The sequence below is a fragment of the Macaca thibetana genome, chromosome 10, assembly GCF_024542745.1.
Source record: "Macaca thibetana thibetana isolate TM-01 chromosome 10, ASM2454274v1, whole genome shotgun sequence".
Classification (NCBI taxonomy): domain Eukaryota; kingdom Metazoa; phylum Chordata; class Mammalia; order Primates; family Cercopithecidae; genus Macaca; species Macaca thibetana.
Genome location: NC_065587.1, coordinates 30,159,675 through 30,187,197, shown reverse-complemented (window position 1 = coordinate 30,187,197; position 27,523 = coordinate 30,159,675). Strand labels below are relative to the sequence as shown.

Sequence of the window (27,523 nt, the reverse complement as noted above, 5' to 3'; positions counted from 1 at the left end):
GGGACTTCTGTTACTGTGCTGTCCCCAGAGGTGGGTGGAGCTTAAAAAGTCACAGAAGCCTAAGTGATTTGCAGGGTATGTGGAGAAAGAGCTCTTGGCAACCTCTCCTGTGACCTGAACTCAACATGTCTTTTTTTTTTCCTTTGAGATGGAGTCTCGCTCTGTCACCCAGGCTGGAATGCAATGGCACGATCTCGGCTCACTGCAACCTCTGCCTGCCGGGTTCAAGCAATTCTCCTGCCTCAGCCTCCTGAGTAGCTGGGACTACAGGTGTGTGCCACCACGCCTGGTTTTTTTTTTTTATTTTTAGTAGACATGGGGTTTCACCATCTTGGCCAGTCTGGTCTCGAACTCCTGACCTCGTGATCCGCCCACCTCAGCTTTCCAAAGTGCTGGGATTACGGGTGTGAGCCACCACGCCTGACATCAACATGTCTTTTTTTTTTTTTTTTTGAGACGGAGTCTCCTTCTGTTGCCCAGGCTGGAGTGCAGAGGCCGGATCTCAGCTCACTGCAAGCTCCGCCTCCCGGGTTTACGCCATTCTCCTGCCTCAGCCTCCTGAGTAGCTGGGACTACAAGCGGCCACCACCTCGCCCGGCTAGATTTTTGTATTTTTTTTGTAGAGACGGGGTTTCACCGTGTTAGCCAGGATGGTCTCGATCTCCTGACCTTGTGATCCGCCCGTCTCGGCCTCCCAAAGTGCTGGGATCAACATGTCTTTATACACCTTTCTTCACAAAAGAAACAACTGAAGAACAACCAGAAGGTGCCAGCATATTCTGTGAACATCAGCAAAAATCCTACGTAAATAAATGGTGGCAAAAGCGAATTATTTACACAGGAGAAGCTACCTCCCTGCCTCTCCTAAAATATCGAAAGATATCATAGTGATAAACACAAAGCCAATATCCATAATAAATTTTATTTTGCCCAGTGAAATAAAAGGCAAGTCAGATTACTGTTGGAATGATGAGTGGTGTTAATTTCAATTCTTTATAATATTTTCTTATTTTAAGAAGAAGTACTTGTAGTGGTAATTTTGGGATATGACTAAATGAATGTGCCTTTCATGTGGAAGAATAAACAAACAAGAATATTGGGCCAGGCACGATGGCTCATGCCTGTAATCCCAGCACTTTTGGAGGCCAAGGTGAGGGGATCACTTGAGGTCAGGAGTTTGAGACCAGCCTAACATAGTGAGACCCTGTCTACAAAAAATAAAAATAAAAAAAATTAGCTGGGCATGGCGGCACGTGCTACTCAGGAGGCTGAAGTGAGAAGGTGGCTTGTTCCCAGGAGGTTGAGGCTGCAGTGAGCTATGATTGCACCACTGCACTCCAGCCCGGATGACAGAGTGAGACCTTGCCTTAAAAAAAAAAAAAAAAGTCAAGGAAGATGAGGAGAGAATGGGGAGATTAAAATGTTACCAGCTAGTACAAAGCCTCAAGAGCCCAAGACAGGCCCATGAGATAAATGGAAATGAGAGAAAGAACATCTCAGAGCTCGCCACAATAACCATGCTGGAAAACATCTATCCACTCATATCTTCCTTTATTCTCATACTCATCCAATATTTTTTTGGGTACCTACTGATTGCCAGGCATTGTGGATACAAGGGTGAATGAAACAGAAAAAAAGTCTGCTCTCTTGGGCCTTATTTTCTAGTTATCTGTGATAATTATCTCGGAAAATGTATATAAAACACACAGCACAGTGTATGACAGTCAACAAAGTAGTGGCCACCACTACTTTGATAATCATGTTGGTTTCATGTTTGCAATGACCAAGAGTCAGGGGTTAACTGAAAGACCCATACACATATCCATTACTCAAATAACTTTCTATGTGCTCCAAGCTGACTTTGCCAAATAGTATGAGCAACACCCCTAATGCTGCAGGGTGCACAGTGTCTCTGTAGTGATAGTGTGAGTAGTTTCTGGGGGTGCAGGTGCCACCTGCTTCCTTGGTTGTTTCTAGGGAGCTGGCACATGCTACCTTTGTGTGTGGAAGTGGCTGTGGTGCATGCCGAGGCAGGAGGATGAGTTGGAAGCAGGGAATATCTGGGAAAGCAGTTCATCTGGCCCTGGCTCAGAGATCCCTATCCACCACAGTCCTGCTTCTACAGGGCAATAGCGGACAACCCATTCTTTTCCTCTAATCCTACTGAAATGTTTGGCTTTCTCCCTCCCTCCCTTCTTTTTCCACTCTCCCTCTTCTCTTTCCTGCATTTCCTCTCTTGACTGAGGCCTGTGTGGGGCTTGCTGGTGCACTGTGCACCTACTGCTTCTTCCTAGGGATCCCCTGGAGAGGACTGTCCACTCAACACCAAGATGGGGAAGGACTTACTGAAAAAGACCCACATGACCACCACTCTCCTGAAGATTTTCCAGGGATCATTTCCCTGAACCCTCCCACCAAGCCTACCAGCCAGGTTCCTCTGACCACTCTACTTTGCTACGGGACCTCGGAAGAGTCCCTTCTTTTCCAAGAGGATTTACTAGATGCCAGGCACTATTCTCAGCATGTAACCCTTCTAAACAAGTAACTTATTCAACATACACGTAATGGTGTGAGGTAGGGACTATGATTAACTTTGTGATTCAAAATTCTTAAATTCATAGACGAAGAAACTGAGGCACAAAATAGTGGATGCAAATCACAGTCAGCTCTCCTAACCCTGACTCAGAGGCTGAGTTTTGTCCCTCAGCCTGGACTACAGGAAACCTACAAGCAAGCTCTCAAGTGGGTGCAGGAGGAGGAAGGTCTTATGATCTTGGGGAAATTTGGTACAGATACTTCCAGGAGCAAGCATCCTCCAATATCTGACTAAAGAGCAATACTGACTCAGGCAAGGAGAAAGTGAGTGGGCAGAGTAAGGAGGAAAGCAAGTCTGAGGTCATGGCAGCACCTGTGCCCTGACACTGCTGGAAAGATGTGTCACCAGAAGGTACCTACAGGAAGCAATGGGATTTCATTCATCCAATCTGATCTTACACTCTGATAGTGACATGTGGAACAGCTGCAGTTACATGCCTGCATGGCTGCATCGTAGAAAGGCGCATTGTGTGGATCAGAGGCTATTAGCCAGTCAGGGTTTGGGGAAGCATCTGATTTTTTTCAGCAGAGTAAGTAACGGCACAGTGCATTGAGTCCCCAGTGCATTTCTCTGTATCTTGATCTTCCTCTATTTGTGCTTTTCTGTTCCTCTGCCTGGAGGTTTTGCCTCCATTCAGGTCTCTGCTCTAAAACAGACCTTGTGTGTACTTTATCGCAAACAGTTCCCTTTCCACCCCTCAGCAGCGGGCCCCACTCCCTTTGTTTCGCCCTTTCCCAACCTGAAAACGTGGCATTTACCTGCCAGCTTGCTTATCTCCATGGAGCCCATGCTCCACTAGGGTAGGAACTTTGAGTTATTTCTGCTGCATCCTCTGCCCTTGCAAAAGTACCTGTCACCTGGGAGGCACTTGGCAAGTACTTGTTACCTAAATGGACAATGTGAAAAATCAGCACGCTCCATTCTCAGGCCACACTGCTGGAGATGACTGTATGGCTTCGGGGCTGGCCCTCTGAGCGTGATGCGGTACACAGAGGAAGGTGGGTGCACAAGGACCGTGCTGTTCTGTAGGAATCCTATGAGGAATCTGCTGGGTACTATCACAACCTGGAGTCAGGGTAGTTCGGGAGGCACTGAGGTTGCTGCAAGATGGCTCATGTGAGCAGGCAAGCTCCCTCACCTGGATGGAAGAAGAACTCAGCAAGCGAGGCACTGAGGACCCTTCCACTAAGTAAGGCTTTCTTACCCATCTCTGGTTCCAGGGGTTACATAGGTGGAACCAGGATGCCTACAGCAGAGCTTCAGCAAGGACAGGAAATAAACAGAAAGTGACAAGCGGGCTAGCAGAATGGACTGAAGGCTGTTCTGTAAACCTCTCCCACCCAGCAGTAATTCTCTGGCTTTCTCTGGGCCTGTGTGTCAGTTTGGTCCAGGCCTTTCCAAGCAGCCCCTAGACATATCTTGTTCACTCATAAGTTCCCCTGTGTCTGCCTTCTGTCTCCATCTACATCAGCCTTGACTGTATTCCACCTATATGGTGCTGGGGGCCTGGGCCTGTGAACCTCTGACCCGTCCTCTCCTGCCAGGCTCAGGCCCGGTTCTCAGCCGCTGTTGTTGCCGGGCCCCTCCCAGGGTTCCTGACTCCAGATCTCTGCCACAGATTCAGGACTGGACTCAAAGGCCTCCTCTCTGAGGTACCTTCCCTGACCTGCTTTAGCAGCCACTCCTGATTCTTCTGACTTTGCCCTGTTGTAGGGACTTCCTAAATGGTTGCGACCCATGCTCTCCATGTATGCCTGGTCTGAGGACAGCAGCACCTGGCCCCAGCACGTGCTCGATGGTGATCAGCTGACTGATGGCCGCGTGCTCTGGGTTTGGTGCCAGGCATGTGCTTCCTTCCAGTCTCCCAACAGCCCCCAGAGCTGTTCCGACTCCAGCGTACAGCTCATGTCCAAAGGTGGGGAAGTCAGCTAAGGACCCACTTCATTCTATCCAGAAGCATAAGACAAAGAGAAACTGAATGAGTGGCCAGAAGAGGGAGTGTTTGCCAGGGAGGGCTGGACCTCTGGGGTCTCTGGTGACCTGGCGGTAGAGCCACCTGGATAACGTGTGGCTGGATAATGAACAGGTGAAACAGGCCAGGCTTTGCACTGGGAAAGGGGAGCAAGGGGAATGAAGAAAGCACCAGACAGTTCCCATGGAAGTTTATTTTATGTTCCTTGCAAACAACATGTGGCCCCAGCTGTGATTCCAGCTGCCCTCTCTGACTTCTGTTCCCTGAGCCTGGCTCCTGCTCTTCATTCAAACTGCACCAGCTGCATAAGCAAGGGCAGCGGGGGGCTCCACTGCATGTCAGCCCGCTGCATGGCCTGCAGCTGCTTCTGTATCTCAGCCTGCAACTGGCACAGCTTGTCCTTGTTCACGGGACCCCAGGAGAGGCCATGCAGGTACATGCAGCAGTCGACTGGGATGGGATAGAGTACCTGCTTCAGCTCCATCAGCCCCGTTGTGTGCTCCAGCAGACTCAGGAGGCAGGCACTGGAGATGGGGTTGTCGGAGAGGCTCAGGGAACTGAGGTGGGAGCAGCGGCACAGGGCGGGCAGAAGGGCACTGAGGTGGGCATCCTTCAGCCGGCAGTGGTTCAGGTCTAAGTGCTGCAGCGTCCCTGAGACCTCCCTCAGCAGGGTCCCCAAGGGCCTAGGGATCATGTAGGACAGGTTGTTGCCACTCAGATCCAGCTTCTTCAGGCAAGTGGTATGAGGGCTCTGGGACAAGTAGGTGATGTCAGTGTCGAGAAGCCTGCAGTAGCAGATCTCCAGGGAATGCAGTGGAACCCACAGACAGCTGAGGAGAGAAGGGTGGCTGTGTGAGGGTAGGGCCCAGGCCCCCCGCCCGGAACACCTACTTGTCCCTGAGGAGGCCAGTCCTATGGCCACCCCCTCATTAGGGAAGCCTTTTACCAGCAGGGTCAGAAGCATGTCCTTTGGTGTCCCAAGGCCAGGCCTACCAGGTCTCAACAGACCTACCAGGTCCCCCACAAACCCCTCCAACTCTAAGTTTCTCTTTGGTGAAAGGGAGACTCACATTATCCATACCCAATATGACTGCTGAGAGGAGCCACCTGAAAGAGCTTATCTGATGAGAAGCAACCATAGGCTGAGCCCATTATTCCTCAGGTTTGGGTTTGGGGAAGCTGCTGCTCAGGCTTCTGTTTAAGCCAGGGCCGGGGGTCCTGAATGCCCTATCTGGAAATTTCTAGGAGACGTGCACAGAGTGGATACTGATTGTCCTTCAGAGCTCTGTACCCACCTGTCTGGGGCAGTATGAGCTCAGAAGGAGAGGCCTAACCTGTGCTGTCTCAGGATCTTTTCTTGGGAACCAGTGTAACATTCAGCAGTGCCTGAAAAGGTTTGCTGAGTAAATAAACATATTATTAGGACAGGCGCAATAGCTCACACCTGTAATCCCAGCACTTTGGGGAGCCGAAGTGGGTGGATCACCTGAGGTCTGGAGTTCAAGACCAGTCTGGCCAACATGGTGAAACCCCGTCTCTACTAAAAATGCAAAAATTAGCCAGGCGTGGTGGCCCATGCCTGTAATCCTAGCTACTTGGGAGGCTGAGGCAGGAGAATCACTTGAACCGGGGAGGTGGAGATTACAGTGAGCCGAGATCATGCCACTGCACTCCAGCCTGGGTGATGGAGACTCTGTCTCAAAAAAAAAAAAAACTAAAAAATTAAATGAAATACATGGAAGCCCACTGTTTTGGACTAAGCTCCTGCACTAGACCTCAAAAGACCAGAGCAAACCAGAATGCAGTCACTTGTGCTAAGTGTCAGGTAATCAAACTGAACTTTGAAACTGGTCAGTTTTCCAAAAAACAGGAGATTCACACCAACCAATCAGAAGGGGCCCAGGATAATAAGGAAGTGCCCTCTGTTTTAACCCTATAAGGAAAGTAACTGTCAACTGACCAATCTGCTTTTTGTTTTGGCTTTTTTCATCACTTTTCTGCTTATAAAGCCAGTCTCTTCCGCTCAGCTCATCAGAGCTCTTATTCTATTTTATAGAATGGGAGGCTGTCCCAATTTGTGAATCACAAACCTAAGCCAATTAGAAGGCCAGGCATGGAGGCTCATGCCTGTAATCTCAGTGCTTTGGGAGGCTGAGGTGGGAGGATGGCTTGAGGCCAGGAGCTCAAGACCAGCCTGGGTAGCAAAGCAAGACCTTGTCTCTACAAAAAAGTTTTTAAGGCCGGGCACGGTGGCTCAAGCCTGTAATCCCAGCACTTTGGGAGGCCGAGGCGGGTGGATCACGAGGTCAGGAGATCGAGACTATCCTGGCTAACATGGTGAAACCCCGTCTCTACTAAAAATACAAAAAACTAGCCGGGCGTGGTGGCGGGCGCCTGTAGTCTCAGCTACTTGGGAGGCTGAGGCAGGAGAATGGCGTGAACCCGGGAGGCGGAGCTTGCAGTGAGCCGAGATCATGCCACTGCACTCCAGCCTGGGAGACACAGCGAGACTCCATCTCAAAAAAAAAAAAAAAAAAAAAAAAGTTTTTAAAAAATTCGCAAGGTGTAGTGGTGCGCATCTGTAGTCTTAGCCACTTAGGAGGCTGAGATGGGAGGGTAGCTTGAACACAGGAGTCTGAGGCTGCGTGAGACGTAATTGTGCCACTGCACTCTAGCCTGGGTGACATAATGACCTCCTGTCTTTAAAGAGAAAAAAAAGCCAATTAGATCTTTAAATTAAATTTGTTGTAATTTTTTTTGAGACAGAGTCTCGCTCTGTTGCCCAAGCTGGAGTGCAGTGGTGCAATCATGGCTCACTACAGCCTCAAACTCCTGGGCTCAAGCAATCCTCCTGCCTTGGCCTCCTGAGTAGCTGGGACGAAAGGTGCACTACCATGCCCAGCTAATTTTTGTTTTTGTTTTTTTTTTTTTTTGAGATGGAGTCTTGCTCTGTTGCCCAAGCTAGAGTGCAGTGGTGCGATCTTGGCTCACTATAACCTCCACCTCCTGGGTTCAAGAGATTCTCCTGCCTCAGCCTCCCGAGCAGCTGGGATTACAGGCACATGCCATCATATCTGGCTAATTTTTGTATTTTTAGTAGAGATGGGGTTTCTCCATGTTGGCCAGGCTGGTCTCAAACTCTTAACCTCAAGTGATCCACCTGCCTCTGTCTCCCAAAGTGCTGGGATTACAGGCATGAGCCACCGTGCTTGGCCTTAATTTTTGTGTATTTATTTGTAGAAATGTGGTCTCACTTTGTTGCCCAGGCTGGTTTCCAACTCTGGCCTCAAGCAAGCTTCCCACTTCAGCCTCCCAAAGTGGATATTATTTTTACAGCAACATGCATCTTTCCCCATCAAATGTTTCCAAAGCAGATCCCAGCCATCAACTGCATCTGAACCCTGGGTTCCCAGGCTGTGCCCACAATTCCATGAGCATCTAAGAATGGGCCCCATTTCCTGTCTTGTTTCCCTGTCCTGACCTCACTTAGGAGTATTCAGGGAACTCTTTGGATGCCCCATTCACCTGAGTACATAATGTAGGTTGCCCGAGAGGTAGGAGTAAGACAGGTGCAGCTTCTGGAGGTGGCCCAGCCTGGTGAGCTGTGAGAGAAAGTAGCTGGAGGGCCGCTCGCCCCGTGAGGAGAAGGCCCAGTTGTAGTAGATGAGTTTGAGGCTGCGCAGGTTGAAGATCCTTCCCAGCTGTGTTGCAGATAGGTTTGGATCTGACAATGCCCAGAACCAGTCAAACCAGTCAAACACCTCCAGCTCCTGGATGAAATCCAGCTTGAGTGTCTTCAGGATCCCCAGCAGACTGTGGAAGGGCATCTCCTCAATGTGCAGCTTCCTACAGCAGAGATGCAGGGCCCCGTGGCTCTGTTCCACTTTCGTCAGGAGGCTGGAGAGGAACTTATCTAACTTGAAGGGGCCTCTCAGGAAAAGATCAATGTGTATTTCCACTGCTTCCCATGGCTGCTTTGGTCCTTTTTTCATATTCTCTGTTGGCTTGGGCCTGGCCATGGCCTGGGGCATCTCTGCCTTGACTGTTGATGGTAACCAAAATGGGAACTTGGCCAAGGCTTCAGAAGCCCCTTTACTGTGGACTTGCTCAGAGTCCAGGGTGAAATCCAGCATCCTCAGTTCTGACTTCCTGTGGGGAGACAGGAGTGAGGAGATGCTGGAGAGCCCATGTGAGATGAGCGGCAGCAGTCCTGGGCTGCTCCCCAGACCCCAGTACCTGCTCGCCTCGCCTCTCCTCTCCAATGGGCTTTCCCTCCCTCACCCAGGCTCCTTGCTAGCCCCTATTCCTCATACAGCTCATACCACCACCCCTAGAAGGTAAAAAGCCCTCTCCTTAAAGCCTTGTAGCTGTACCATCAACCACTTAACTCAGAAACATATAGTTTCCCCACTTGTCCCCCGAGGCGATTTAACGCTCCCCTCCCCTGGATCTCAGCTCACCCTCCCTCTGGTTCTGAGCTGAGGTCTTGCTCCCAGCATCCCCCTTACCTGGGACAAGCCCTGTGGGCAGAAAAGGCCTCCAGCCCATCCACCACAGCTTGCAGGCTGTCTTGGTTGGGCCACTGCACTATCAGAGAGCCCAGACGGAGAAAGGGGAAGGGCCAGGCCTGCACCAAGGCCTTCAGAGCCTTTCTGTGCCCCTTGGCAAATGCAGCAGTGAGTAGTGGCGGGAAAAGGTTCACTGTGAGCTGTTCCAACACCAGTAGAACTGAAGCCTCATTGCTCAGCAGGCTGTGGGCTGCAAGTTCCAAGAGCCTGAGAGGTGCTGGGTGGTTCACCTCCATGGACCTGGAGCAGAAGAAGGTAGAAATCCTCAGAAGACTAATGGCTCAGCATCGCTCCCAGGCCAACGCGGGAGATGCAAGCCTTTTGCATCTGTCACAGAACCAAATGCTGGCTCCTCCCGCCATTCAGGACCAAAACCCCAACATTCAGGTCTTGTAAGCCTGAGACCCTGAAGCCCTCAGGCCCTGGGGACATGGGATCCAGAACCTCAGGGGTTTAGATCTATTCCTTGCCAGGCTGTAGAGGCTTTGAATTGACCCACACTTTCCTCTTCTGCCTTCACCATTAAGATCATGAACACATAACTGAGGACACTGTCCCCAAACTCCACATCAATTCTCCCAAAGCATATGTAGATTCTGAGCAGTTCTCATCACTTCCAGTTTTACCAAGCCATTATCTCTTGCCCCTATTACTGCAGTGGCCTTCTAACTTGTCTCTCTGCTTCTGTCCTTATGCACCCTGTGGTCAAACTCAGATCATGACACTCGTTTGCTCAAAACTCTAGTGGCTTCATTTTCACTGTGAATACAATCCACCCTGCAGCTGCGCCTCAGAGTCTAGCATCCGAGTATCTCAGGGTCCACCTCCTGTCACTCCCCTCACTATTCACTCTGCACCAGCAACCTACACTGGACTCCATTTCTCTTCTCAAACACCAGCAACGCCCTGCTTCAGGGCCTTTGCGCTTCCTGTTTCCTCTGCCTAGAAGTGTCTTCTCCCAAATATCCTCATGGCTGGCCCCCTTACTTCATTCAGGTTTCTATTAAAATTTCACCCTGAGAGGTCTTCCCTGACCACCCAAGTAGAATAGCACTCTCATCCCTTAATTACAGCTTTATCTTTCCTAACCTGATTTACAGCGCTTCTTCTATCACCCCTTTTCTGTTTCTGTCTCTCTTACACACACACACACACACGCACGTGCACACACATAAATGCACACACTCGCATATTATCTGTCTCCTCTCTGCTAAATTATAAGCTCCATGAAAAAAGGGGCTGTATCTGCTTTCATTACTGCTATAGTCTGAGTGATAAACATAGTTCCTGACATACACCAGACAAGCAGTATATATTTTAAGTGCATTTCAAGAGCAAGTTTGCACAATAGACGCTTACCACAATCCCACTGATGGAGTTGAGGGTAATATGGAATGGAGGATTTTTTTTTCTATCTCTCAGAGAGCATCAGGTTCAGGTTAGTTATGGATTCTTTCAACTGCCCAAATGCCTCCTTTTTTCCGTGAAATGCGGGAGTGTAGACTCCCGTGAAATGCGAGTGTAGACCTCATATCATCACATTCCACAGTCCACCACAGAGCAAGGCTTTGTGTAAGGAGGGGGAAGTTCTAGACCTGCACTGTCTGATGCGGGAGCCCCAAGCCACATGTGGTTACCGAGTACTTGAAATGTGGCTAGCGTGACTAAAGGACTGAATTTTAAATTAAATTAAATTCTAATTAATTACAATCTAAATAGCTTCACGTAGCTAGATGCTACACTTTTGGACAGCAGCATTCTAGAATCTATGCTAGTCAGAGACAAGAAACATTCATTTAGTCTCACAAGCTATGAAATCCATTTGCATGAGGCCACTATGGCCTTGGTAATAAACTGGGCGAGGACAAAGGACAGTATAAGAAAGGACAATTATTGGCCAATCATACATTGGAAGCTACCTAGCAAAGGCTTAAATACTAGCAAATCAAATCAAAGGCCTGACACATTAAATCTATAAATATCTCTCACAAATAGTGATGAAGTACAATTGAGCAAGAATGGTTAATGTTAGGTTTATTAATTATTAATGTCAATGCATTTGGGAAAATCAAAGAAGAAACAGAAGGGAAGCTTCTGAACCTGATACTTAGTAGTGGTGTTTTATAAACATTGCTTTTTTTTTTTTTTTTTGAGACAGAGTCTTGCTCTGTCACCTAGGCTGGAGTGCAGTGGCATAATCTTGGCTCACTGCAAGCTCCGCCTCCTGGGTTCATGCCATTCTCCTGCCTCAGTCCCCCGAGTAGCTGGGACTACAGGCGCCTGCCACCACGCCCAGCTACTTTTTTTGTATTTTTAGTAGAGACGGGGTTTCACTGCATTAGCCAGGATGGTCTTGATCTCCTGACCTCGTGATCTGCCTGCCTCGGCCTCCCAAAGTGCTGGGATTACAGGCGTGAGCCACCGCGCCCAGCCAACATTGCTTTAAAAGTCAGAAATAAGATGAAGATGGTGTGGCCACCATGAGAGTGTGCCCTGCACCTCCAACTCAGGAAATGCACCTGAGCAAGGGCAGCGGGAATCCCTGGCAGCCTTAAGGCCCAAGTCATACCACCACATGCTGCTCACCAACAATGACTGAGGACAGATTAGTTCCTGGGAGACAATGTGACAGACTAGTTCCTGGGAGACACCACTCCTGTGACAACCACCTTTGGCTTGAGGACTCCCTTATGGCTTTGCCAAATCTTCCTGAGTGCACACATTTCCACCCAACCTTCCCTCCAGCTCTGCTTCACCAAACACAGCGACGCAGGTCTGTGGGGTCTCCACGCCTTCCCTGCTCACTCCTCAATGCCCCTTATAGGGAGCTCCCCTAGTAAAATCCTTGGATGTTTTTGCATCTTGGTATCTGCTTCTAGCAGGACTTTGATGGAGTTTAGGATGTGCCTTACCAAAATACAGCAACTTAGCATACTGAATATTTTAAGCTGAAGGAATTTGAGAAACGGCATGGGCAGGCAGGATTTTCTGACCTTCCCCTGTAGTAGGTATAAGATCCTCCTGTGAGAGGTGCTCCTCTTATACCAGAAGGAAAGGCATATCCTTATTTCCAAAGACGAAGGCTTGCCAAGAGGGATCTGAACACATAGGCCCGCTGTTTCGCCACTTTATTAAACTTGGCTCATAGTCTCATACTCCTTTTGTCTTATCATATTTCTCCATGACTAATCAAAAAATTGTTTTCTCTCTATATATAAACATACATATATACATATATATAATATGTGTGTGTGTGTGTGTGTGTGTGTGTGTGAGAGAGAGAGAGAGAGAGAGAGAGAGAGGAGCTGTATCATGGGTAATTTTGTTGATGTTTGAATTAGAAACAAGCATGCACACTATCAACATTGTCTGGGAAAGCTGTAGCCAGTGCAATAAGACACATAACAATGGGGCTGTCTATGGCAATAAAAAGAGGCAAATAATTATGTACATAGTGTAGGAAAAAAAATGGTGTTGTGGCTCAGAATGTCACCCCAAAATACGGCACTTAGAAGGTCTCTCTCTGACTTTTCTCTGCCTTTCTGTGTGAGAGCTAGTTATAAAGGAATTCTCTGACCTTCCTCTCCTGAAAGTAGGTCGTTAGACCCCCATGTGACAGGTGTCCTGTCCTATACCAGGAGGAAAGAAATGCTACACAGAGGGGCCAAGAAGAATCTGAACGAACAGGCCTTGTTAAGTTCTCCCCAGCTTATTACCATTAGACCACAGGCTTTTTGTCCAATCATACTTGTACATGACTGTCCATCCTTCATCAAACCTAAGCATAGATATATACAGATAGTCAGGTGCAGTGGCATGCACCTGTAGTCCCAGCTACTTGGGAGGGTGAGGCAGGAGGACTGCTTGAGCCCAGGAATTCAAGGCCAGTCTGGGCAATATAGTAAGACCCCAGTCTCTAAAAAAAAAAAAAATTAAATTAAAAACTAAAGTTCTCCGGCCGGGCGCGGTGGCTCAAGCCTGTAATCCCAGCACTTTGGGAGGCTGAGACGGGTGGATCACGAGGTCAGGAGATCGAGACCATCCTGGCTAAAATGGTGAAACCCCGTCTCTACTAAAAAATACAAAAAACTAGCCGGGCGAGGTGGCGGGCGCCTGCAGTCCCAGCTACTCGGGAGGCTGAGGCAGGAGAATGGCGTGAACCCGGGAGGCGGAGCTTGCAGTGAGCTGAGATCCGGCCACTACACTCCAGCCTGGGCGACAGAGTGAGACTCCGTCTCAAAACAAAACAAAACAAAACAAAACAAAACAAAAAACTAAAGTTCTCCTTGGGTCTTTGAGTCTTCATTTCTGAAGGTTCCTGTTCACGTAAAACTTTGATAAATTTGCTACGGTGTCCTCTTGTTAATCTGCCTTTTAAAAATAGGGGTATCAGCAAAGACCCTTGAGATGGGTGAGGAAAAGCTATGATTTTTTTCTCCTCTACAATGGAAAGCAATGGATCCTCTGTAATGTACCCTTCTTGGTTATCAGATTTGAGCCTTGTTCATTATCTTTGAGCTATTTTGTAACTTTATAAGTTGTAGGTAACTGATAGACATAGAAATTCTGTCCGGTCTGGTAAGGATTTTCCCCTAACTTCTACCTGTGGAAAATTTTGTCTCCATCTGAAATTCATCTCAACATCCCTTCATGTCATAGAGATGTGTGCTGGCTTAACCCTTCTTTAACAGCTGCCTGGTACTTCATATTATATGACCAAAATAAATTCTTTTTTTTTTTTTTTTTTTGAGACGGAGTCTCGTTCTGTCGCCCAGGCTGGAGTGCAGTGGCTGGATCTCAGCTCACTGCAAGCTCCGCCTCCCGGGTTTACGCCATTCTCCTGCCTCAGACTCCCGAATAGCTGGAACTACAGGCGCGCGCCACCTCGCCCGGCTAGTTTTTTTGTATTTTTTAGTAGAGACGGGGTTTCAGCAAGTTAGCCAGCATGGTCTCGATCTCCTGACCTCATGATCCGCCCGTCTCGGCCTCCCAAAGTGCTGGAATTACAGGCTTGAGCCACCGCGCCTGGCCAATAAATTCTTTAATACATGTTCATTTTTATATCTGTATAAAGTCACAATTCTACTTTTCTGAAAATTATCTTTTAACCATTGAAAGCTAAAAAGGATAAAATAGGAAACAGCTAATATAATTAATAGGAGTATTTCTGCTGATATGACTGCACAAGAGTGCCTGGTATTTCCAGCAAGAACTGAGAAGTAAATGTATAATAGCAGAAGTAATTTAGACATATGAAATAAACCATTCACTCACTTTTTTTCTGTCATCTAGGGATAACAATAAATGTGAAAACAGTATTAAGAATTAAAAAGTTGGCTGGGCGCGGTGGCTCATGCCTATAATCCCAGCACTTTGGGAGGCCAAGGCGGGCAGATCACAAGGTCAGGAGATCGAGACCCTCCTGGCTAACACGATGAAACCTGAAACCCCACATCTACTAAAAATACAAAAAATTAGCCAGGCGTGGTGGCGGGCGCCTATAGTCCCAGCTACTTGGGAGGCTGGGGCAGGAGAATGGTGTGAACCTGGGAGGCAGAGCTTGCAGTGAGCTGAGATTGTGCCACTGCACTCCAGCCTGGGCGACAAAGCGAGACTCTATCTCAAAACAAAACAAAAAAAAGAATTAAAAAATTAATGTAATGGAGTAAAAATAATAAATGGAAAGACATGTAAATGGATGAAGAGAGCAAATATTGGAAATACATAAATATTATAATTAGGACATTTAAAATAATGTATAATTATAACTTCAGAAGAAACAACAAAAGAAAAACTAAGAGAAGACTATTGGAGAGATACTAATGTGAAATTAATTCAGACTGGCTGGGCATGGTGGCTCACGCCTGTAATCCCACCACTTTGGGAGGCTGAGGTGGGTGGATCACCCGAGGTCAGGAGTTTGAGACCAGTCTGGCCAACATGGTGAAACCCCATCTCTACTAAATATACAAAAAAAAAATTAGCCAGGTGTGGTGGTGCACGTCTATAATCCCAGCTACTTGAGAGGCTGAGGCAGGAGAATCACTTGAACCTGGGAGGCGGAGGTTGCAGTGAGCCAAGATCAGGCCACTGCATTCCGGTCTAGGCGAGAGAGTGAGACCCTGTCTCAAAGAAAAAAAAAATTCCAACTTAAAGTTATTGGAACTTGAAATTATTCTGAGCCTTGAGAGAAATGTGGCTATGTGGCCTGAGTCATGTAATATACAGCTGTGACTTCTACTTCTCTGATTATAGATCAACTTTCCTCCTTATTCTTGTACTATAGAAAATTAGGAAGACCAAATGGCACCAGATATAAGACCCCTTCAGATCACTACCTGTTCTCAGGGAGTAACAAAGTAATCTTTCTTGGAATATAGTATTCTATCATCAACCAAATCACTGTAAGGAATGCACTGGTTTTGTATGGAAAACTCTGTAATCCTCCTAAAATTTCTCTGTCTCTGCCCGTATAAGTGAAACCTTCACTTCACTGCTTTGAAACGCTGACCCTGTTCATCTGAAGTGAGTGTTTCCTGGGTGGCTATAGTCAAGATTTGTGTGCAAATAAACTCTATATTTAATCATGTATTCTGATATCATTATTTAACATTAACACTAATATTACCATATGTTTACATAAAACAATATTATGTTGACCTGAGAACAGAAATCAATCTATGAAAACACACAGAGCAAGCTCTTCCAAGAGCTCATAGAATTATTGAAAGATCTGATTTTCATTATCCACAGAGCCTGACCACAGATAGCTTAGGCAAAAAGAGGAGCTTTCTAGGAGAGGATTCCATTGTAGCTTACCTAACTGAAGAAAGCTGTCTAACAAAGTCAAGGCCTTGGCAGCAGGAGACCCTGTCTACTCTCTGCTCCCTATCCTTAGAGCTCTGCCACAAACCCAGCAGCAAAAAACCCTCCAGGATGGTTCCCTGTCTCTGTCTTCTCTTGCCAAATGTCAAATGGCTTTGAGAAGGATAGATTTGTAAGATGCACCACCTAGAAAAGAAAAAAAACTTCTGCCAATAAAACTGAAACCTATGAAGGTAAGACCCATACTGATTTTTCTGAGATTTCAATCTCTGACACATCCATAATGAACAATGAGTGGGACTCCTTGGTTGGTGAATGAATAGTGCTAAAAGGTGGAGTACAGTGTTACAGTGAGAAGATAATTTTTTGGCCAATAAACATATAAAAAGACATTCAATATTACTAATTAGGGAGACACAAATCAAAAGTACAATGAGATATTACCTCACATCCATTAGGATGGCTACTATCAAAAAAACAAAACAGAAAAAAATGTGTTGGTGAAGATACAGCAACATTGCAACCCTTGTACAATGCTGGGAATGTAGAATGGTGGAACTCCTGGGAAAACAGTACGGTGGTTTCCCAAAAAACTAAAATTAGATCCAGCAATTTCAATTCTAGGAATATACCCAAAAGGACTAAAAGCAAGGTCTTGAAGATGTATTTGTACACCCATGTTCACAGCAGCATTATTCACAACAGCCAAAATGTGGAAGCAACGCAAATGTCCATCAGCGGATGAATGGATAAACAAAACGTGATATATAAATACAATGGGATATTATTCAGCCTTAAAAAGGAGGAAAATTCTGACACACGCTACAACACATACGGACCTTGAGAACATTAGGCTGAGTGAAATAAGCCAGTCACAAAAGGACAAATACTGTAGGATCCCACTTGTATTTTCAGATTGAAGATAATTTTAAACGGAAGACATTTAGAGACACAGCAGATGCAGAAAGAAGCCATTTCAGAGCTTCCCTTATCTGGCTAAAGGCAGAGCCTTCTAAGAATGAAGTTGTCATAAAGCCTCTCTTTAGGAGAGCTTCACTCCCAGATAGGGCCACTTGCAATGGGATGATAAATTGTATAAGAACACATTATCATCAAGCGTCATATATTCCATTTATTCTCCTAAAAGGCCATTTATCTTTCCCATGGAAACCCTTTCTCCCCTCACCCTTTCCCCTATAAAGCTGGTGTACAAATCCCTACCTCTAGTTCTTCAGGGAGCTTCTCATTTAAATGCTGCCCCACACACATGTAAAGAAATCTTGTCTTTTCTCCTGTTAATCTGTCTATCGTTTGGTTACTTTTCCCCCCTATTAATCTGTTAATTTGCTCATTTGCAGCTCCCACGCACCACTGGACCTGAGTTGGCAGAGGAAAAGCTTTCCCTCCCGCACAGTTATATAAGATATCAGAGTAGTCAAATTCATAAAGACAGTAAGAATAGAGATTTCCAGGAGCTTGGGTGGGGGAGAAATGACACAAGATACGGACCCCCTCTTAGGGGCCTGGAAGCTCCCAAACATAAAAAATTTTAAAACTCTTGAATTCCTCCAAGGGAAATTCTAGACATCTAGCTAGTCCTAAAAAATAAATAAGTAACTTGGGGCTGGGTATGGTGACTCATGCCTGTAATCCCAGCACTTTGGGAGGCTGAGGCAGACAGATCACTTGAGGCCAGGAGTTTGAGACCAGCCTGGCCAACATGGTGAAATCCCGTCTCTACTAAGTGGTGCATGCCTGCAGTCCCAGCTACTCGGGAGGCAGAGGCATGGCAATTACTGGAACCCAGGAGGTGGAGGATGCAGTGAGCCAAGATTGCGCCACTGCTCTCCAGCCTGGGTGACAAAGCAAAACTCCCTCTCAAAAAGCAAATACGTAAAAATAAATAAGTAACTTGATAAACAAAATGTATCATGTTTTGCAGGTTCTTATTTTAAAAAAAAGAGAACAGTAGCCTAAAATAATTGCCAAGGAAATTAGATCCAAAGATGTTCAATTTTCCTATAAAAATGAAAAATAACATCTTAACATATATCTCTGAGTTGTCTTTCAGAAGCCTGGACCCTCACCAAATGCAACTGCTGGCTCATGGGCCCTTGATAAGAGAGTTGAACATTGAACTCTGACCACCATTCTTTGTTCTAAATTTCTTCCTGAGGGGGCTGGGTGTACTGGCTCACAGCTGTAATCCCAGCACTTTGGGAAGCCGAGGTGGGTGGACCATCTGAGGTCAGGAGTTTGAGATCAGCCTGGGCAACATGGCAAAACTCTGTCTCTATAAAAAAATACAAATATTAGCCAGGCCTGGTGGCATGTGTTTAGTTCCAGCTACTTGGGAGGCTGAGGTGCGAGGATTGCTTGAGCCTGGGAGGTGAGGGTTGCAGTGGGCCAAGATTGTACCACTCCACTCCAGCCTGGGCAACAGAGTGAGCCAAGATTGTACCACTCCACTCCAGAGTGCACCATTCCACTCCAGAGCCTGGACAAAATCAATAAATAAACACATTTTAAAGATGTTATTTAATTGGTTAATGAGGAAACTGAGAAGGTGTTAAAACCATTTCTAGGGAGAATCCAAAATAAGATCCAGAATATTGAAATGAATCTGCAAATGGAGGTAAAATTGGCTTCCAGTAGGGAGAGAAGCCAATTGAATAGGACAAAATGTACATGTCTAGAGACAAGAATTATGTCACAATGCTATCACCAGTCTTCTAAAGTAGCTCAAAAACAATGAACGACTAGAGACAACCTGGAAGGGTTATGATCCACTTCAGGGGAAAACTATCCTATCCTATCCACCAAGGATAGGATAGAATCCATCATTCAGCCAGCTTACTCATCCCAGGCCATACTAGATTCAAGTTTGAGTTGTATGGGACAGACTAAAATTTACAGGGCTATTTCATTACCAAATTCCAAAATATAAATTGACAATGATGCCTCTAAAAATTAAAATACTGACCAATCTCACTTACAAATATCAATGCAATGGTACTGTTAAAGACAGTTAATTGGGAAGTCATGAGGCTGAGATGGCTCCAGCACCTTGAGTTCCTACTTAGGCCAACCAAAACCCAACTCAGTGTAAACAGTAAAATGAAATTTAAGCTTAACCAATCAGAAACTGCCAACTAACCTCTCACTAGGGACTTCCCACTTTAACCAATCAAATATGTTTTCTTTGTCTTGTTTCTGTGAATATTTCATCAAATTTCCTCCGTTGCCCTCTTTCCTACCCACCCACAGTGGAGCACTGAACTAGTTGTGGTCTGGTGCTGCCTGATTCGTGAATCAATGAATGCTCAAATAAAGTCATTTAAATTTTAACGTGCCCAAATGTATCTTTTAACAGCATACAGCAGTACATGAAAATAATAATGGAGTATGAGTAAATGAGAAATATTAATAATGCAAAGAGAGTCCAATATGAGCAAATCAAGTCACCATATATACAATAAAATTTACCAAGTTAATAAGACAAAAGAGGGAAAAAAGAAACACTTCACAAAACAACTTCCCAAAAGAAAAAAATATGGCCAGGCGCGGTGGCTCATGCCTGTAATCCCAGCACTTTGGGAGGCCGAGGCGGGCGGATCACAAGGTCAGGAGATCGAGACTACCCTGGCTAACATGGTGATACCCCATCTCTACTAAAAATACAAAAAATTAGCTGAGCATGGTGGCAGGCGCCCGTAGTCCCAGCTATTCGGGAGGCTGAAGCAGGAGAATCGCTTGAATCTGGGAGGTGGAGGTTGTAGTGAGCTGAGATCGCACCACTGCACTCCAGCCTGGGTGGCAGAGTGAGACTCCATCTCAAAAACAAAAAACAAAAAACAAAAAAAAACTCAAAAAATGGCCAGGCGCGGTGGCTCACCCCTGTAATCCCAGTACTTTGGGAGGCCAAGACAGGCAGATCATGAGGTCAGGAGATCGAGACCATCCTGGCTAACACGGTGAAACCCTGTCTCTACTAAAAATACAAAAAATTAGCCAGGCACGGTGACGGGTGCCTGTAGTCCCAGCTACTCGGGAGGCTGAGGCAGGAGAATGGCGTGAACCTGGGAGGCCGAGCTTGCAGTGAGCTGAGATCGCGCCACTGCACTCCAGCCTGGGCAACAGCGCAAGATTCCGTCTCAAAGAAAAAAAAAATATATAAATATATATATATATAAAGATTATTACATATTATATTTAAAAAAGCAAAGATTATTAACTGTATTATCCTTGATTATCTGAAATTTGGAAAAAGATGTCTTTTTTTTTTTTTTTTTTTTTTTTTTTTTTTTGAGATGGAGTCTCGCTCTGTCACCCAGGCTGGAGTGCAGTGGCGCAATCTCGGCTCACTGCAAGCTCCGCCTCCCGGGTTCACGCCATTCTCCGGCCTCAGCCTCCTGAGTAGCTGGGACTACAGGCGCCCGCCACTGCGCCCGGCTAATTTCTTTCTATTTTTAGTAGAGACGGGGTTTCACCATGGTCTCGATCTCCTGACCTTGTGATCCGCCCGCCTCGGCCTTCCAAAGTGCTGGGATTACAGGCGTGAGCCACCGCGCCCGGCCTGGAAAAAGATGTCTTAACAAAATAATTCATTTCTAATTTGTTTATAGTTTAGTGAAATGAAAATAACTGTAAGGGGATTATTAAATGAACCATAATACATTCAGTATGATGGAATATCAGTAATTATGTTAAATGGTAATAAATGTACTTCGAGTAGAATGAGATAATTTGGACAGGCTATTATGTACTTATTTATCTATTTTGAGACGGAGTCTTGCTCTGTCGCCAGGCTGGAGTGCAGTAGTGCGACCTCGGCTCACTGCAATCTCTGCCTCCCAGGTTCGAGTGATTCTCCTGCCTCAGCCTCCTGAGTAACTGGAACTACAGGCGTGCGCCACCACACCCAGCTAATTTTTGTATTTTTTTTTTTAGTAGAGACGGGGTTTCACCATGTTGGCCAGGATGGCTTCAATCTCTTTACCTCGTGATTCGCCCGCCTCGGCCTTCCAAAGTGCTGGGATTACAGATGTGAGCCACCGCGCTCAGCCTTAATTTTTTTTTAAAGCATAAAAAGATTTACTGTGTAGTGTGCTTGATTATATTAAGATATACAGCTGGGTGCAGTGGCTCATGCCTGTAATCCCAGCACTTTGGGAGGCTGAGGCAGGTGTATTGCCTGAGCCCAGGAGTTTGAGACCAGCCTGGGCAATGTGGCGAAACTCCATCTCTACTAAAAATATAAAAACGTAGCCGGGCATAGTGGCATGCACCTGTTGTCCCAGCTATTTGGGAGCCTGAGGTGGATCACCTGAGCCTGGGAGGTAAAGGCTGCAGTGAGATTGCACCACTGCACTCCAGCCTGGGTAACCGGAGTGAGACCTTGTAACAACACCACCACCACCACCACCACCACCACAACAGATTTACATGCTACAAGCAAGTCTTAAAATAAAAACAGCAAGATGTCATTGGGGCTGTTTTTCACTCTCCTCTTCACAAAGTGCTGTAAACATTCTTATCAGTGCTCAGGTATTCCTTTTAACTGGTTTGTTTATATTTCTCTAGGGGCTAGGGGAGGAAGACTATGGGAAATGTACTTGAGACTCCTTTTGTAGTAAAGTCTAAGCAGTCCTACTTCAAGTCTGAAAACTTCCAGCCAGATTAAATGATACAAACATGGGAAAATAAAAAGAAAATGGAATTAAATGATCATCGGATCACTACCGAGGACGGTACATTTTAAGATTGCAATAGTAACTCCTAACAGTTAACATTAAACAAGTGTTTAATATCAGTTTACAAGCACTACTTTATTTAATCATCACACAACACAAAATTTAAAATGTCCGTAGCACTTTATTCCCATTTTACCACTGAGAAACACTTTGTGTAAGTAACACAGGAAAGAACTGGAGCTAAGTTCTTTTTTTTTTTTCTGTTTTTTTTTTTTTTTTGAGACAGAGTCTTGCTCTGTCACCCAGGCTGGAGTGCAGTGGCCTGATCTCAGCTCACTGCAACCTCCGCCTCCCAGGTTCAAGCAGTTCTCCTGTCTCAGCCTTCCAAGTAGCTGGGATTACAGGTGCATGCCACCATGCTCAGCTAATTGTTTTGTATTTTTAGTAGAGACGGGGTTTCACCATGTTGGCCAGGCTGGTTTTGAACTCCTGATCTCAAGTGATCCACCCGCCTTGGCCTCCCAAAAGGAGCTAATCTCTTAACACCACACACTGGTCTCTCCCCTGTGCAAAATGCTCAACTCAAAGGGCAGTTCTAAAGACTAAATGTGAAGTTGTGCACAGTGGCTGATGCCTATACTCTTAGAGCTCTGGGAAGCCAAGGCAGGGAGATGGCTTGGGGGCAGGGGTTTTGAGACCAGCCTGAACAACATACCAAAACCCTGTCTCTACAAAAAAATAAAAATAAAGATTAAATGTGCATCCGGTTGCCTGCCCTATAGTTAGTCATTAAATGATAGCATTATTCTTAAATTATTAATATTTACTTGTGCATAGCCTGGGGTCCCATGTAGAGATTTCCCAACCATTTTGTTCAATCTGTATATTACAATATTGTATGTTGCACAGGTGAAAGTGGGAATGGCTTCAAATCTACGATTCCATAAGTCAATAAAGGATTAAGGCAAGAAAATAGAAACACGGTCGAAAATTTATAAATCGGCCGGGCGCGGTGGCTCAAGCCTGTAATCCCAGCACTTTGGGAGGCCGAGATGGGCGGATCACGAGGTCAGGAGATCGAGACCATGCTGGTAACACGGTGAAACCCCATCTCTACTAAAAAATACAAAAAATTAGCCGGGCGAAGGCGCCTGTAGTCCCAGCTACTCGGGAGGCTGAAGAATGGGAACCCAGGAGGCGGAGCTTGCAGTGAGCTGAGATCCGGCCACTGCACTCCAGCCTGGGCGACAGAGCGAAACTCCGTGGTTGGTGAAATTGTAAGTCAGGTTGATGTGGTAAGACAGTAACTGAGGAAATGGGACCATCCTACTTGCAGAACAATGTTCTGGTTGTGAGTTCACGAGTGGCAATACTTCGGAATGGGTACCACATTCTGGAGAATGGCTCTTAGTATTTGCAGTCCAAAAATTAAATTTAATCAGTATACAAATAAGTATTTCGGCTCTTAGAAATTATTAAAATGAATCAAAGTAACCAAAAGTCTAATCTTTAAACCATATTGTCAATTATGTATGTATACATAGAGATAAGCCTTTCCTTAAGGTGGAATATTCCATCCCCTTATTGCCCTGGCATCGAGAACTCATTATTGCTCCCACATTGCTCACTGGAAATCATTTCCCTAACCACAGCACTTCTTCCCTGAATCTGCTTTATTTTCTGTAGCATTCATCACTATCTGAACTTAGCTTATTTCCTTCTTGATTGCCTGTTTTCTTCCACTAGAGTGTCAAGCTCTCGAAAGTTTGTTCACTGCCATATCCCCAGCTTCTAGAACAGAGCCTGACACATACTAGGAACTCAATACATGTTTACTGAATAAGTGAATGTAATCTGGAGGTTGTAAATCCAAGTTATATGGAAGTCAATACAAACTCGTTTCCCTCAACAGGTAACAGTTCTCTTACGATTGGATTTTCTTTACCTGTTTCTGAGAGTCAGTTTGTGCTCTCAGAAACTCCCTCTTAAATACAATTTGGTAGGCTTAAGCTGACTTATAGAGTAACTTGATTTGACTTTTGGCTCCACATTAATCATTCAATAAAAGAAAGCATGAGCTACAGGAGGGTCAGCTGTGGAGTAGGATGTGGAACTCATTCATTTCCTTATCCTTTTATCACATATTAGTATCCTGTTAGGTGCAGGATAAAGAGAGCTCTCTGCTGCCTCATTACTCAGTAATTACTCAGTAATTAAAAAATAAAATAGCAAAATTTTAATAGTTTTTCCAGCCGAAGGAAAATGCCCTTGAAAGAAAATGGCTCCACACAGTGTCAAAAAAAAAAAAATCTCTATACTGTAACAAACTTATCTTAATGATAAAGCAGTTTAGAACATATGGGGTGGTGGGAGCATCTAATTCAGACTTGGGAAGTCCAGGAATGCTTTTCAGGGGAAGCAGGACAAAAGCTGAGACCTAAAGGATGTGTGGAAATAAGCCTGAAGGGGAGGGGGAACAAATTTTTGAAGCAGACAAAAGAGCAGACATGGATACTCGGCAGCAAGACAGAGTTGGGTCTTACCGAAGAACTAAAAGAAGTGGCTCACGCCTGTAATCCCAGCACTTTGGGAGGCCAAGGCGGGTGGATCACGAGGTCAGGAGTTTGAGACCAGCCTGACCAACATGGTGAAACCCCGTCTCTACTAAAAATACAAAAATTAGCCGGGTGTGGTGATGCGCGCCTGTAATCCCAGCTACTCAGGAGGCTGAGGCAGAACTTCTTGAACCCAGGAGGTGGAGGTTGCAGTGAGCCAGATCACGCCACTGCACCCCAGCCTGGGTGATAAGAGTGAAACTCTGTCTCAAAAAAAGTTCCATCTAGTGAGAACCTTTTTTTTTTTTCCCCTCTCCTATCTCAGCCTTCCAAGTAAGTAGCTGTGACTACAGCCCACGCCTAATTTTTTTTTTTTTGGTAGAGACAGGGTTCCGCCATGTTGCCCAGGCTGGTCTCCAACTCCTGGGCTCAAGTGATCTGCCTGCTTCAGCCCCTTGAAGTGCTGGGATTATGGGGATGAGCCACTGCACCCGGCCAATATTCCTTATTTTAAATTAAAAAGCCAATAAAGTATATTATATTTTTAAAATGTAAAACATTACTCCTTCCGGCCGGGCGCGGTGGCTCAAGCCTGTAATCCCAGCACTTTGGGAGGCCGAGACGGGTGGATCACGAGGTCAGGAGATCGAGACCATCCTGGCTAACACGGTGAAACCCCGTCTCTACTAAAAATACAAAAAACTAGCCGGGCGAGGTGGCGGGCGCCTGTAGTCCCAGCTACTCGGGAGGCTGAGGCAGGAGAATGGCGTAAACCCGGGAGGCGGAGCTTGCAGTGAGCTGAGATCCGGCCACTGCACTCCAGCCCGGGCGACACAGCAAGACTCCATCTCAAAAAAAAAAAAACAAAAAAAAAAACCAAAAAACATTACTCCTTCCTTAAGAAGGGCAGCAGATCACCCTGGATGTTTTTATTTTTATTTTTTAGATAAGAGTCTTGCTCTTGTTTCCCAGGCTGGAGTGCAGTGGTGCAATCTTGGCTCACTGCAACCTCCACCTCCCGAGTTCAAGTGATTCTCCTGCCTCAGCCTCCCCAGTAGCTGTGATTACAAGCCCCTGCCACCATGCCAAGCTAATTTCTTTTTTTTTTTTTTTTTTTTTTTGTATTTTAAGTATAGACGGGATTTCACCATGTTGGCCAGGCTGGTCTCAAACTCCTGACCTCAGGTGATTCACCCGCCTCGGCCTCCCAAAGTGCTGGGATTACAGACGTGAGCCACCGCGCCCGGCCTAATTTTTGTATTTTTAGTAGAGACGGGGTTTCACCATCTTGGCTAGGCTGGTCTTGAACTCCTGACCTCAGGTGATCCGCCCGCCTCGGCCTCCCAAAGTGCTGGGATTACAGATGAGAGCCACTGCGCCCTGCCTGGATATTTTACATTCTACAGTTTGGTTCTGGTTAAATAGATGAGGCTTTAGTGATGAACAGTTTGGTACTGGAATTTTGACTCTACACTTACTGGCTGCATGACAGCGGACATTTCAAGCTAAGTTTCAGCTTCCTCATTCGTAAACTGAGGGCAGTAACAGAATCTACCTTCAGGGGGCGTTCAGGAGACAGGCTTCCCTCCTGTTACTAAGCCCTCAGGATGCCTACTCCTATTCTCTAACTCGGCAATCTTCCCGCAACCCTCTGGCCTCAGAGATTCCCTTTCTGTTACAAATCAATAAAGTAACCCTATCTCGTGATGTTAACCCCAAAGATAATTTAAGGAGGCAACAGGTTATCATTAAGGATAATAAAGAATCCTTCGAAGGGAGAAACCATGGTCTAACACAACGGTAAGGGAGCGTCCCCGTTAGGGTGATCGTTTGAACTGACCTAGGATTCCAGGGAAGGATAGGAGAAGGGCCCTGAAACAATTAAATGAACATTACATCGGCAAGGAAGTTCTCGGAGCCTCCGTGGACAGCCTCACTTCAGAGCCGGTGGGATCCGCTTCCAGTCACAGCTGGGAACCCAAGGTCACAGGGGCGCCCTCTGGGAGCTCGCCGGGATGAGCCCAAAATGGCTGGCGGCTGTTGCCTGCCGTGGCCCGGCGTATCCGGCTGAACCGGAAGTCCGTTCCTGACCGGGCTTTGCCGGCTGCGAGCTGGGTGTTGTTGCTTATTTTCTAGAGATAGGGTGTGGTGAGGCCCTTAAGGGCCCAGGCATGGAGCCCTGTACTAGATATTCATAAACCATCTCTGCAGCCTAGGCTAGGTTGGCCCTGAAAGCCCCAGGAAGCTTGGGGAGCCAGGGAGAGACATGATGAAGTTGTGGCAGGGTGAGATGTGCCCCTTCCTCCTCCTAGGACTGGACGCAGTGAATTTGTATAAAGCTCCTTACCAACTGGAGTCTTAATTAAAGGAAAGGATTAAGGAAAGCCCTAAAGGATATATGGGAATAGGTATCTCCACCGTGGCCTTGGTCTCAGCCATTCCTCTGTTTTATTTTTTTTTGGGGACAGAATCTTACTCTGTTGCCCAGGCTGGAGTACAGTGGCACAATCTTGGCTCACTGCAACCTCTGCCTCCCGGGTTCAAGCAATTCTTCCACCTTAGCCCCCCAAGTAGCTGGGACTACAGGCGCGAGACACCATGCCTTGATAATTTTGTATTTTTTGTGGAGATGGGGTTTCACCGTGTTGCCCAGGTTGGCCTCGAACTCCTGAGCTCAAGTCATCCACCTGCCTTGGCCTCCCAGAGTGCTGGTATTACAGGCGTGAATCACTGTGCCCAGCCTCAGCCATTCCTCTGGAGGTTTTCTTACAGCGTAGGAGTTATATAGCAACACAAGCTGCGATCTAAAGTCACAGACTGGGTGGCTCAAGCCTGTAATCCCAGCATTTTGGGAGGCTGAGGCGGGCGGATCACCTGAGGTCAGGAGTTAGAGACCAGCCTGGCCAACAAGGTGAAACCCCGTCTCTACAAAAAATACAAAAATTAGTCTGGTGTGGTGGTGTGCACCTGTAATCCCAGCTACTCGAGGGGCTGAGGCAGGAGAATTTCTTGAACCTGGGAGGCAGAGGTTGCAGTGAGCCGAGATCGCACCATTGCACTCCAGCCTGAGCAACAGGGCAAGACTCCCTCTCTAAAAATAAAGTCACACAGATCTGTGCTTTAATCCTGGCTATGTGTAACTTTGGTAAGTTACTCAAGTTCTGTAAACCTCCTATTTTTACATCTAAAATGCAGAAAGAAATTGTACTTGTTTTAGAGTTATTGTGACAAAATACATACACCACAGAGCACAGAGTCTTGTGCCCAGTAAGTGCTCAGTTGACACATGTGCTTTTAACATTATGTGCATTGAT

At 46.2% G+C, this 27,523-nt stretch overlaps 1 protein-coding gene across 1 annotated transcript; it reads right to left on the bottom strand.

The window, feature by feature from the left end:
- Positions 1 to 4,744: 4,744 nt before the first annotated feature.
- On the bottom strand, positions 4,745 to 26,283 carry LOC126929638 (PRAME family member 20-like). Its single transcript, XM_050746181.1, is given in 5 exon segments — positions 4,745 to 4,890; positions 4,893 to 5,398; positions 8,094 to 8,717; positions 9,077 to 9,376; positions 26,106 to 26,283. Coding segments are annotated over 5 exon segments (1,467 nt in total). The 5' UTR covers positions 26,108 to 26,283; the 3' UTR covers positions 4,745 to 4,855.
- Between the last annotated feature and the right edge of the window lie 1,240 nt (positions 26,284 to 27,523).